Here is a 13,249-nt window from a genome sequence, read left to right on the forward strand (position 1 = left end):
TTTGGGCAAACCTTCTTGGGAGGGGAGGTGGCAAAACCTGTTTGAAGATGAGTTTGCCTTCCTTCCACACCTCCCTCCTTGGAGGCCATGGAGACAGCAGCCCAGACAGAGAAAGGGGGAAAAGAAGTGTTGGGGAGCTGGGATGACGACTCCACCTATTTCCAAGAGACAGGAAGACTTCTGAAGATGGGAACTATGCAGGAGGCAGGAGAAAAGGCACCAGCACTTCCGTAAGTTTGGCACTACGGGATGGGAAATAGGAAATGAGTACTCTGAGGGCCTTTCCTGCCAGGTCAGCTCTTAGGGGTTCCTGGGAGATGGCACCAGACGAATTCATTCTCGGGGAAGCCATCGAGGTGACTTTAGGTAGGGAATGCCAATACGCTGTTGGAACTGGGGTTCCCAGGATAATTCCCTGCTCAAAAGGGGGGGAAGGTTCTCTGTTTTGCCTGCTACATCTGCCCGGGTGGTTCATTTTCCAATCCCTACCTTCCAGAATGACTATCAAGAATACTGACCCTGAATCGAGTTTAGCTCCGGGTTCCCGGTACAGCAGCTCTTTCCCTCCTTAGCTGTGTTCTCCACCCTCGGGCCTGTGTCATGGTTTCTCCTAGCCACTCCCCAGCGAGGTGGAGGAAAGCAGGCCTGACCAGGTGCCATCTTCCCCAACTTTGCCCAGTGACAGCTAGGCAGGGCTGTGGATTCTAGCCAATTATAATGGGGAAGGTTGTGATAGGTGGAGCAACTGCCAGTGAAGTAAACAGGACTCGCGAGCCTCGCGTTGTGATTTTCCTCTGCTTCTAACCAGCCATAGGGGTGTTCTGCTTTCAGCCAGGAGTGAGCTGGGAGCAACTTCTGTGTAAGAGACAAGAGATGTGAGCTGTTTTGTTCTGAAGGCCTGCCCCCTGTCCCTTAGTTACTTACTCCGCTCCGATGTTCCCGGCCTACTCCCCAGGTCCAGGTTTTCTCACCATTGTCTTTTCTTCTTGGGGGGACTTCTTTAGGGGCGGGGAGCATGCAGAAGCCACAGGACTAGGAGCAGCTAAGAGACTTGGGGAACTGGAGCTGAAGGAAGAATGGCAGGATGAAGAATTCCCCCGGTGAGGAACCGGGAGGGAGTCTGGGAGGGATGGCCACAAATGGAGGACAGGCACGGTGGATTCATATTTGATGGAAAAAAGAAAATGAAGTTAGGGTGAGGAGAGAGTGATCGGGTTAATGCCTTCAGCCTCTATCTCTGCCCCCTTTTAATCAACTCCCCTCTAGATTGCTTTCTGAGGAAGCTGACCCGTCTGAAGACCCTGAAGACCCTACGGGACACTCACAGCCAGGTAGGGAACATCGAAGCTAGACCTTACGTTCCTGGTTCTGGTCCAGGAAGGGGCTATGCCACCCCTCTCCTTTGCAGTTCTAGCTCCTCTTTCCTACACATCCCCTGTATCCCTTCTTCCTTCCTCAGAGCTCCCACTTCCATATGCGGAATTCTATTCGTGCCCACTCTCACCAATTCCTAAATCCCACACCTTTCTCCTCCCGTCCCAGGTACATACCCCAGGACGTTAGCCCTTTGTGGCCAGCGCCCTATGCGCAAGCGTCTTTCTGCCTCAGAGTTGCGGCTGAATCTGACCGAAGGACCTGGGGATAATGGACCGTCTCCTGCCCACTCTGCACCTTCTTCTCTTGGTGGCAGTTCTGACCTGGCATTAGATGAACTGGAGACACCATCAGACTCGGAGCAGCTGGACAGTGGACATGAGTTTGAATGGGAAGGTGGGAACCAATCCTGAGGGTGGACCTGATTGATAGAAGTAGAAGCCAGTGTTCAAGTAGCCCAGCATGGATTTAATGGGAAATTAGAACTATTAGAATGAAGAAGGCGTGGACCAAGAGATAAAATCTGTTTCCTCAGGATGGAAAGGTAGAGTGTAGACCTAAGAGCAGTCAGTCGAGGCGAGAGGGTCTATTGTTTATTGAGGAATGACCAGCACATGCTCTCACTGAGCTAGAACTGGAGTTGTAAAGGAGTAAGACAGTCCCTTCTCTCAGAGACTCGTGTCTGGCAGGGAATAAACACATGCAGAAGTAGTGCCATTGAGGGTGGTGACTTAGGACCCACATAGCGAAGTAAGCAGTTCTTCCTGAAGTGTCAGGAGAGGCTTCACAGAGGAGGTGAAGCATTGAGAGCTATTGTTTTCCGGTGGAGAAAGGGCATTCTAGGTAGAGGTAGAAGACAGCAACGTGAGCGGTAGGATGGCATGTTGGGCAATGCTGAGTGTTACGTAAGATTGACTGTCTAGAGCAGGGGTCCTCAAACTTTTTTAATAGGGGGCCAGTTCACTGTCCCTCAGACCCATTGGATGGCTGGACTATAGTTTTTAAAAAACTGAACAAATTGCTATGCACACTGTTTTTTATTTTGAAGTAAAAAAACAAACGGGGCAAAAACACGCAGCGGGCTGGATAAATGTCCTCGAGGGGCTGCATGTGGCCCACGGGCTGTAGGTTGAGGACCCTGGTCTAGAGTGAGGGAGGTAAATGGACAATGACAAGAAGGTACAGCTGCGATCAGTGGGAGGGTGAAATCCAGGAGGCCCTGGCGGCCATGTGGAGGACTTTAGACTTTGTCCTGTAGACAAGGAGTCACTGACAATTTTCATCAAAGGCATAACATAACCAAATTTGATGGTTCTATAAAGATTGGAAACAATCTAAAGCAGTGGTTCTCAACCTTCCTAATGCCATGACCCTTTAATACAGTTGCTCATGTTGTGGTGACCCCCAACCATAAAATTACTTTTGTTGCTACTTCATAACTATAATTTTGCTACTGTTATGAATCAGGTGACCCCTGTGAAAGGTCATCTGCCCCCCACCCCCCCCCACACACACAGGTTGAGAACCCCTGCTCTAAAAGCTCATCGGTAGACTATTAATCCTATTATAGTATATCTGGAATAGCATGGAATTTCTTTTTTAATTAATTAATTAATTAATTTTTTTGTTTTGAATTTCTTTTTCAAATGAAGCCCCTCGTTCCATTTTTAAGGAAAGATCATGCAGATTCATGGGTACAGTGGATTAGCATTGTGAGTCAGAAAGGCAGGGTAGGAAAGAAAGCTTTCTCAGAAGATTGGAGGAGACTACAGGCAGGGAGGCGTCAGTGGCTCCTAGTACTAAGGCTGGGTGAGAGACCCCGAAAGCCCTGAGTAGGTAGTAGTGAAGACGACTATTGTGGAGGTGGGAGAAGGAGGATGTGAGGTGCAGTTGATTTCAGGGCTGACAAAGAACAAAGACTCTCAGCTGACACACACAGATCTCTCTCAGGCAGCCAGATGGACAGTGAGGTCACTCATCAAGATAAGAACTATAGGAGGGAGGAGAAAGAGAATGCATCCATGTTCTGGTTTAGGCCTGGGGAATCTGAGATTACAGAGAGAGAGTAGAGTAGAGAGAGAGAGTAGAGATTACAGAGAGAGAGTAGAGAGTAGAGTAGAGAGAGAGAGTAGAGATTACAGAGAGAGAGTAGAGAGTAGAGAGAGAGAGAGAGTAGAGATTACAGAGAGAGAGTAGAGAGTAGAGAGAGAGAGAGAGTAGAGATTACAGAGAGAGAGTAGAGAGTAGAGTAGAGAGAGAGAGTAGAGATTACAGAGAGAGAGTAGAGAGTAGAGAGAGAGAGAGAGTAGAGATTACAGAGAGAGAGTAGAGAGTACAGAGAGAGAGTAGAGAGTAGAGAGAGAGAGAGAGTAGAGATTACAGAGAGAGAGTAGAGAGTACAGAGAGAGAGTAGAGAGTAGAGAGAGAGAGAGAGTAGAGATTATAGAGAGAGAGTAGAGTAGAGAGAGAGAGTAGAGATTACAGAGAGAGAGTAGAGAGTTGTAGGCCTTTAGGGATAGGAGGCCTCCAGTTAGGAAGGAAGTTTGGGTTAAAGAGACAAATTAGAAGGTCATCACTGGTGGTAATTGCAGGTGTGTGCACAGATGATTTCACCCAGGAAAAAGCCTGAACAAAAAGGCAGGGAGTTACTGGCCAGGGCTGTGGACAAGGTCATGTCAGGCCTCTAGTCTACTGGAGACAAAGAGGGGACAATGAGACACAGGCAAGAGAGCCCAACAAGGGGTTGGGTTGATTGGACAGAATAACAGCTAAGGACTCAAGGAAAAAAATTGGAAAATGTGAAAATAGATTAAGAAGATCTAACCATGAGGTGAGTGGTTCACACCACTGGCCACTCCACAGGGAAAAGATGATGCTGTCTACTCCCATAAAGATTTACAGTCTCAAAAAAAAAAAAAAAGACAAAGATTTACAGTCTCAGAAACCCGTCGACTCTTCCAGGACTGACTTTTGATGTCAGCGGGTTGGGTTTTAGGAATCTGAGTAAGCGATGAGATCCAGAAGGTGGGAATTCCACAGATCCAGAAGGTGGGAATTCCACTTCATAGCTCTTTCTCTGTCCCTCCCTTTTAGATGAGCTGCCCCGGGCAGAAAGCCTGAGGGCCAGTGAGGCAGCGGAGAGGCTGGGTCGGGGCTGTATGTGGGACGTGGCTGGAGAAGATGGTCATCGCTGGAGGGTGTTCCGAACAGGACAGAGAGAGCAGCGAGTGGACATGACTGTCATCGAACCCTATAAGAAAGTCCTGTCTCACGGAGGTAATCCCAACCAGATTAACCAAACGCACTGCCATCGAGTCAGTGCTGCCTATAGCGACCCCTGTGGGTTTCCGGAGGAACTGTTTATCGGAGCGGAAACCCCGTCTTCCTCGTGGCGGCAATAAGTGAATGCAAGGGCAGGGACTGTGCCTTCTTGGACAAAATGCCTCAGCTAGAGACTCACTCGGTTAGCGAGTTAAAAGTCCTCCCTATGACTTGCAGGGACCCTGAGACGCTCAACCTCTACAAATGGACTGTTTATCAATACATACATATGTATTGACTAAATGAACTGTTCCGTGCCCCCCAGGTTACCATGGTGACGGCCTCAATGCTGTCATCCTCTTTGCTTCCTGTTACCTACCCAGAAGCAGCATCCCCAACTACACCTACGTCATGGAACACTTGTTTAGGTGAGGTGGAAGGCCTGAAGACACCCCATAGGGTGTTAGGGCGGGGACAGCAAACTGAACTCCTTCCACAATCTGCTGAGCAGATTACAGTGTCTACAGTCATCAGCCCACCTCACTCTCTGCAACCCCAAACCCACGTGCCCTGGCACTCTCATCCCCTGCAGGTACATGGTGGGAACCCTGGAGCTGCTGGTAGCTGAACATTATCTACTTGTTCACTTTAGCGGAGGCACATGTAGGGCCCAAGTGCCACCTCTGGGCTGGATCCGACAATGGTACCGTACCCTGGACCGAAGGTGAATCCCTAAGATGAGAGGGTAGTGACTCTGGATCTTATCTTTTTCTTTTCTATTGTTCATTTCTTTCTTCTAGCTAGTTCCTCCCTTTGCTTCTAGATCCTTCTATTTCCCTTTCTAGCTCTCACTTGTCTTTGGTCCACTCTCCTATTCCATATCCCACACTCACTGCCAATCATAATACCCCTATAGGACAGAGTAGGACTGCCCAGTAGGATTTCCAAGCCTGTAAACCTTTGAGAGTACAGACAGCTTCATCTTTCTTCCACTGGGTTTGAACCACAGACTTTGTGGTTAGCAGTCCACTCACTGCCATTGGGTCAATTCTGACTCATCATGAGCCTATACAGTATTTCCCAAACTGTAAATCCTTAGAGAAGCAGACAGCCTTTGTCCTACAGCAGCTGGTGGTTTTGAACTGCTAGCAGCTAACCTAACCTAACCCACCACAGCACCAAAGCTCCCTAACAGCCCGATACTAGTGTTAACATTTGCCTTTACTACTGACTCACTGTATGACCTTGTCATCTTGGACAAGTCACTTACTTTCCGGGTACAGATTCTTCATGTGTGAAATGGAACCGCTCAGCTCTGTCACCCAGGGTCACTGTGCGTCGGCACAGACTTGACCGCACAGAACAACAAAGTGGAATGAAGAGTCAGCTCAGCACCAAGTGGAGGCGGTGGGGTGGGTTTGGTCTCCTCTGGGTATTTGAGAACATCACGTGAATCGTGGTTGCATATTGCAGAGTTGTATCTTGCAGAATTCTCCCCGCATTGCCTTTGTCTTGCTGTCCACATCCCGATGTCTACTGGTCTCGGCCTTCCTCCCTCACCCCCCCCCCCAACCCCGCCAACATTCCTTCCTTTCTTTGTTTTCCCATCTTCCATTCCATCCCTTTTCCCTTTCTTCCTACTCTTCTCCCTCCCCCACTTTCCTTTTCTTCGACCTGGTCTTCTTCTCTCCAGAGTTTGTAATCATGGGGAATGGGCAAGTCAAAAAAGAAAGCTTACCCAAGGGGGTGAGGGGTAGCATGAGAGGGAGGCAAGGAGGTCAATATGATGTAGAACCTGAGGCTGAGGGACCCGGAGAGAAGTTTGTTACAGAGGAGCACAGCAGGCTGCACCAGATGGGAAGGGCTGAGACTGCAGCTGAAAGACTGGGGATTAAACCAAGTTGCCAGACAAATCTAGAAATGGGGGAATAAAGGAAGGTAAAGTGCAGAGCACTGCACTGTTCTGCCTGCTTTTCAGTCAAGAGGGGGAGGAGGAGGTCACTGCATTTTCTTCTGCAGGCTCCGGAAAAACCTACAAGCTCTGGTGGTCGTCCACGCCACGTGGTATGTGAAGGCGTTTCTGGCGCTGCTTCGACCCTTCATCAGGTACCACTGCCCCCTCCATCCTGCTTTTCCAATGGAACACTCCAAATGAAGAAGATATTGCCTGACACTGAGCCTTCAGCTCTCTCTGCTCATGATGTTTCTCTTTGCAAATATCTGCTGGAGGCCTCTTTTCAGTACAGAACTTACTTGAGTCTCTCTTTTCAGTTCCAAATTTACCCGAAAAATCCGGTTCTTGGACAGTCTGGGGGCTCTGGCCCAGCTCATCTCCCTGGATCAGCTCCACATCCCTGAAGCTGTCAGACAGTGAGTCCTGAGCTCAGGGGGAAGGTCTGGGTGGGGGGTATGAAGCCAGCTCATACTGTCTCCATGCCAAAGATGGAAGAGGAGACCCTGCTTCCACATGCTCCAGTGTATCTGGGGGCAACGCCACGCCAAGAGATGAATTGAAAGACACCACCACTGCACTTAACAAGAACACATTTTAACACTTGTATGGAAGAGGAGGTTTGAAAAAGTTCGTGGGAAAATCCCATTATCTTTTTTGGGGGAAATCTCTTTATCTTTTAATTCTACTTTTTCTTTTTTCTTTTTTTTAAATTTTAGCAATTTATTGGGGCTCATACAATTCTTTTCACAGTTCATGCATATACATACATCAATTGTATAAAGCACATCTGTACATTCTTTGCCCTAATCATTTTTTTCTCTTTTCTTCTTTTACATTTTATTAGGGACTCATACAACTCTTACCACAATCCATACATATACATACATCAATTGTATAAAGCACATCCATACATTCCCTGCCCCAATCGTTCTCAAGGCATTTGCTCTCCACTTAAGCCCCTTGCATCAGGTCCTCTTTTTTTTCCCCCCCTCCCTCCCCATTCCCCCCTCCCTCATATGCCCTTGGTAATTTATACATCGTTGTTTTGTCATATCTTGCCCTATCCGGAGTCTCCCTTCCCCCCTTCTCTGCTGTCCCTCTCCCAGGTAAGAGGTCACATGTGGATCCTTGTAATCAGTTCCCCCTTTCCAACCCACTCACCCTCCACTCTCCCAGCATCGTCCCTCACACCCTTGGTCCTGAAGGTATCATCCACTCTGGATTCCCTGTACCTCCAACCCTCATATGCACCAGTGTACAGCCTCTGTCCTATCCAGCCCTGCAAGGTAGAATTCGGATCATGGTAGTTGGGGGGAGGAAGCATCCAGGATCCGGGGGAAAGCTGTGTTCTTCATCGATACTACCTCACACCCTAATTAACCCATCTCCTCTCCTAAACCCCTCTATGAGGGGATCTCCATTGGTCGGCACTTGGGCCTTGGGTCTCCACTCTGCACTTCCCCCTCCATTTAATATGATATATATATATACATACACATACATACATACACATACATACATATATACATATACACATATATACACATGCATACACACACTTATATCTTTTTTTTTTTTGCATGATGCCTTATACCTGGTCCCTTGGGCACCTCGTGATCGCACTGGCCGGTGTGCTTCTTCCATGTGGGCTTATTTGCTTCTGAGCTAGATGGCCGCTTGTTCACCTTCAAGCCTTTAAGACCCCAGACGCTATCTCTTTTGATAGCCGGGCACCATCAGCTTTCTTCACCACATTTGCTTATGCACCCATTTGTCTTCAGCGATCCTATCATGGAGGTGTGCAGTCAATGATATGATTTTTTGTTCTTTGATGCCTGGTAACTGATCCCTTTGGGACCACTCGATCACACAGGCTGGTGTGTTCTTCCATGTGGACTTTGTTGCTTCTGAGCTAGATGGCCGCTTGTTTAGCTTCAAGCCTTTAAGACCCCAGTCACTATCTCTTTTGATAGCCGGGCACCATCAGCTTTCTTCACCACATTTACTTGTTCACCCACTTTGGCTCCAGCTGTTGTGTCGGGAGAGTGAGCATCATAGAGTTCCAATTTAATAAAAGAAGGTATTCATGCATTGAGGGAGTGTTTGAGTAGAGGCCCAAGGTCCTTCCGCCACCTTAATACTTGACCTATAAATATAGACACATAGATCTATTTCCCCATCCTCCTATATATATTTGCATGTACATGTCTTTGTCTAGACCTCCATGAATGCCCTTTGACTCCTAGCTCTTTCCTCCATCTCCCTTGACTTTCCTCCTGCCCTACTACCATGCTTCATCGCCACCTGGGCTAGAGTATACCTCTTCTCTAAGCAACCTTACCCTTGATCGTTTCCCACCAGGCCTACCACTCCCCCTTCTCTACTATTTGGGGTCCCATGTTTTTCCCTTGTCCCTGGGTTTGTTAACACCACTTCCTTACCCCCCCTTCCCCCCCACCCCAAGTCCCCCCAGAACTGTCGGTCCCGTTGTTTTTCCTCCAGATAGTTCATCCAGCCTATCCTATTCAGACAGACCTGTGGAGTCACTAACATGCACGAAAACTAGACAGAGGAAAACAAAGCAACAGTATACAACCAGACAACAAAACAACAAGAACAAACCACTGACAAAGAACAGAATAAAACAGTTCACAAGAGAAAAGCTTGTAGTTAGTTCAGGGATCGTTTGCTGGCCCTTAGGAGCGTTTTCCAGTCCAGTCTGTTGGGGCACCACGCCCTGGCCCCAAAGTCCACTTTCAGCATTCCCTGGGGACCTTGCCACTCCATTCCCTTGCTGTTCCGCTGCACTCCCCCAGTGATTTGCCTCGGTGTGGTGGGATCAGGTCAGGTGCAATTCCCACAGCCTGGCCCACCAGGCCGTGATGATGATGTTCCTGAGTAGAGCAGCCAGTCCACAGAGAGAACATGGCTGGCCCCACTATGAGACATGATGCCCCTCAGTGACTAAGGGCGATACAGGGGACAGCACCGGAGACACAGAGTGGTAATTCTACTTTTTCATAAGCTTTTTGAAACCTCCTCCTCTAAATGCTGCGGCAGCAAGGAATAAAGGAGTGAGTCATCACAAGGCATTTAGAGATAGACAAGTCCTACAAAATTAGGAAACGGTATTGGCAACACATACGTCCGTATGACTCATAGAGCGGCTACCGGTCGGAGAAGAACTGCTCCTTAGTGTTTCTGAGACTGTAAATCTTTATAGGAGCAGATAGCCTTCTCTTTCTCTGGCAGAGCAGCTGGTGGATTTGAACTGCTGGCCTTGTAGTTAGCAACTCAACACTTCAATGCAGTAACTAAAATTAAAAAAAAATAAAACCCTCTCACTGCTGCCCTTGAGGGTTTCTGAGACTCACTCTTTACAGGAGTAGAACACCTCATCTTCCTCTGGAGCATCTGGTGGTTTCAAACTGCTGACCTTGTGCTTAGCAGCCCAACCCCAACCCACCTCACCACCAGGGCTCCTGGCAACTACAGGGAACAGCACGGTGTGTTTGGTGAGAGAAGAGGGTCAGGGAGCACTGGATCCTAAGTGATGACTCAAGCTCACAGTCTTCTAGCTCTTCCAGTTGGCCTGGCTTCTCTCTGAAAGCCCGTCAGACCCTCATCACTTCTCCTATTCTGTCTTAGGCTGGACCAAGAGCTCTGTGGCCCAGGAAGGAGCTAGCACAAGACTGGATGGAGGGTGAAGATGTGATCCACGCCTGAAACGTTGAAGCAGCTTTGTAAATCACCTCACCCTCAACCTCCATGCTGCTGGCTCTTCACATCTCCATGGGGTGTCACTGCCACCCCTGCCCTGACCCGGCTTGCAGCAGGGCTTGGAGGCCTGGCACCGCAGTCTGCTGGGCATAGTGCAGTGAGGATAATAACAAAAAGCATTCTGGGAAAGTGGAGCTCCGCGTTAGCCGTGGAGGCATGGGCCACGCAACTCTGGGTCTCGTTTTCCGCCTGTAGAGGAAGGGGCTGAGGACTTCTCCACCTTGGCCATTGGAGTGACTGGGGGGTGGGGAGGGGGCGCAGGGGGAGAGGGAGGGGACGCTTGCGAAGGAGGAGGTAGAGTAAGGCTTAACTGACTGCAGCCAGCGGCAGCTAAGGCCTCAGGGTTGACCTGAACGGTGCACCCTAAATCTATGCCACGCTGCTTTCTTCGCAGGCCCGTCCGCCGCCTGGGAGCCGGGGAGGAGGGCTTTCGTATGTGTCTTTGCCCTAGTTGGCACATTCAAACGTGTAGCGTTTTAATAAACTGCCATGGGAGACGGGAGTTCCGCGTCTAGAAGTGAACGACTCTGTCTCTAACCCCTGACCCCACAGCCGACTCTCGTTCTGGTACCTGAAGTCCCGGGAGTTCAGCCAAGACTGGGACCAGGGTGGGGAGAGGCGTGGGGGGCGGGGGGAGTGGAGGGGAGGGCACGTGCGTGCGTGCGTGGGACGCCCCTCCCCCGGCCCGCGGGCCTCGATTCAAACGGGTGGAGAGTGGACAGGAGCCTGAAAAGATAGGAGCCGGGCCTCCTCACTGGCCTGCCTCCCAACCCTACGCCTCCCAGCCCCATGGCCCCCGCCGCCGCCAGCGCGCTGCTCTGGGCTGTGCTGCTGAGTCTGGGGGCCCGGGCGGCGGGGGCCCAAGACCAGACCCAGTCTTCCTTGACGGCCCTGCAGCGGAGCAGTACCCGCCTCGGGAGCCCCATGGCCAGCAGCTACCAGACCTCTGGCCGGACCAACAGACCCCGAAAGATGAAGGTAACCCTGGAAGATGAGGACGACGCCATAGCCACCGCCGACCACCTGGCTGGTCCGGCCGCCTCCGAGCTCTTGGCCTCTTCTGTGGCCACGGGCATCAGCCACCCCCGCGGGTCTGGGGAGGAGGAAGGGGTGCTGGAAAACGAAGTTCTGATTAATACCAGAAGGAATGGCAACATGGAAAGCCCCAGTACGGCCTCCAGTACAAGGTTTCCAGCGAATTCACAGGACCGGGAAATCCGGCTGACGACAAGCCTGGGGTCCTCGACCTTGAGGTCGACGGGGGAGCAGCCGGGCTCCGAGATCAATCTGAACCAGTGGTCGACACCCGGGTCCACCCCGAGCCAGTGGTCGCCCCCCTCTTTCACAGCCATGCCGCCAGCAGAAGATCTGCAGCTGGTGCTCATGCCCTGGGGCCCGTGGCACTGCCACTGCAAGTCGGGCACCATGAGCCGGAGCCGGGCCGGGAAGCTGCACGGCCTGGCGGGACGCCTTCGTGCGGGGGCACTCAGCCAGCTCCGCACGGAGCACCGGCCTTGTACCTACCACCAGTGCCCCTGCAACCGGGCTCGGGAGGAGTGCCCCCTGGACAACAAGTTCTGTGAGGACTGCACTTCTCAGGCCAGTACCAGGGAGACACCCACGAGCCACTTTCCCTCTACCAGCCCCACCCCCAGCCCCAGCCCCAGCCCCGCTCTTGCTTTCTGGAAACGAGTCAGGATCGGGCTTGAGGATATTTGGAACAGCCTGTCTTCCGTCTTCACGGAGATGCAACCAGTAAGTGTTTGTTGATGGATCTGAAAAGCCCTTCTTGCCAGCCGGTGTGCTTACTTTGTAGGATGTCTGGTTAAGCCAAACCCACCCCGCTGCCATCAAGCCGATTCTGACTCATAGCATTTCCGAGACAGTCAGTCTTTATGGGCGCAGTCTCACGGGCTGGTTTGATCAATGGAACCTTGTAGTTAGCAACCCAGCGTCCTGGCCAGTGCCTCTAGTGAGTCATCAATGCATGTTACTCATGTTACTGGTGACCATTAATTCCATCCTATTGTCTCTTCTACTATTACTGGTTGACCGGTTGGCCAAGCAACGTGGATTGGTCATTAGATGAGTACTGACCAGATAGCTAAGGTTGAAGCTCTGTAGCCTTAATACGTAATGGCTGTGAAAGGATGTGTTCATCTGCTAGCAGTTTTCAGCTAGTCCATGCAGTTGAATGTGAGGTCTTAGTAGGTCTACTTTCCCTGGCTCGATCCTCAACACCTATGAGTATGACCATCCCCACTTTACTAATTACATTTAGGACTAATTACAAAGCTGGCAAATGGCACAGCCACCGCTGGGACTCAAACCCAGGCTCAACACCAAAGCCCATGCCTTTGCCACCACTCGCTTCCCAACTCACTCCCCTGGGCTCTCCCGGTAACCAAAGCCTCAGGGATGGACAGTCGGCCACCAAGAGCGCTACTGGTGGTTCCAACTGACCTGAAGAAGCAGTCTATTGGCTCGAACGGCAGGACCTTTGGGGAAAGCGAAGAATAAAATGGGGGTGCAAGGGGTGGTTTTGCTGGTTTCCCTTGGTCTTTGGGGTCCAAATGGGGAAAGTAGGCTGAAGGAATGGGGGCATGTGGGAGAGGGGGTGAAGCAAGGAGACAGGAATGTTGCTATGGTTTTTAACTGCCCTTCGCTTTCCTTTCACAGTCAGAGCGGAACCGCAGGTAAAGGCCACTTCATCCACAGGAAGAGGAGGCGTCAGCATCTCCTCTCCTCCCCCCTGGAATCCACTGGATATTTTTAATACAGAAAAACAAAACTGAAAAAAGCATGGTTGAGCCTTGTGTTTCTTTTGCTTTTTACAGAGGTGTCTGAAGGCAGACACCTCCCAAACTGAACCAGGTAGCT

At 50.6% G+C, this 13,249-nt stretch overlaps 2 protein-coding genes across 2 annotated transcripts; both read left to right on the forward strand.

Annotated features, from left to right (window-relative positions):
• The first annotated feature begins 1,542 nt into the window (after positions 1-1,542).
• On the forward strand, positions 1,543-10,605 carry BNIPL (BCL2 interacting protein like). Its single transcript, XM_075561724.1, has 7 exons — positions 1,543-1,770; positions 4,468-4,650; positions 4,961-5,063; positions 5,228-5,359; positions 6,655-6,741; positions 6,907-7,005; positions 10,238-10,605. Exons 1-7 carry the CDS (start codon positions 1,584-1,586, stop codon positions 10,272-10,274), a joined length of 828 nt encoding a protein of 275 aa, XP_075417839.1. The 5' UTR covers positions 1,543-1,583; the 3' UTR covers positions 10,275-10,605.
• Positions 10,606-11,077: 472 nt separating this feature from the next.
• C1H1orf56 (chromosome 1 C1orf56 homolog) lies at positions 11,078-13,146 on the forward strand. The gene is made up of 2 exons (XM_075561664.1): positions 11,078-12,124; positions 13,049-13,146. Exons 1-2 carry the CDS (start codon positions 11,159-11,161, stop codon positions 13,067-13,069), a joined length of 987 nt encoding a protein of 328 aa, XP_075417779.1. The 5' UTR covers positions 11,078-11,158; the 3' UTR covers positions 13,070-13,146.
• Positions 13,147-13,249: the final 103 nt, after the last annotated feature.

The sequence above is a fragment of the Tenrec ecaudatus genome, chromosome 1 (genome assembly GCF_050624435.1).
Source record: "Tenrec ecaudatus isolate mTenEca1 chromosome 1, mTenEca1.hap1, whole genome shotgun sequence".
NCBI classification, from domain to species: domain Eukaryota; kingdom Metazoa; phylum Chordata; class Mammalia; order Afrosoricida; family Tenrecidae; genus Tenrec; species Tenrec ecaudatus.

Bases quoted from the DNA above. Each gene is read 5' to 3' on its own strand.
- BNIPL (XM_075561724.1), top strand. From the start codon at position 1,584: ATGCGCAAGCGTCTTTCTGCCTCAGAGTTGCGGCTGAATCTGACCGAA. The intron at 5,360-6,654 runs GTGAATCCCTAA...TTTCTTCTGCAG, and splicing joins TACCGTACCCTGGACCGAAG to GCTCCGGAAAAACCTACAAG. The intron at 7,006-10,237 runs GTGAGTCCTGAG...ATTCTGTCTTAG, and splicing joins ATCCCTGAAGCTGTCAGACA to GCTGGACCAAGAGCTCTGTG.
- C1H1orf56 (XM_075561664.1), top strand. From the start codon at position 11,159: ATGGCCCCCGCCGCCGCCAGCGCGCTGCTCTGGGCTGTGCTGCTGAGT. The intron at 12,125-13,048 runs GTAAGTGTTTGT...TTCCTTTCACAG, and splicing joins TCTTCACGGAGATGCAACCA to TCAGAGCGGAACCGCAGGTA.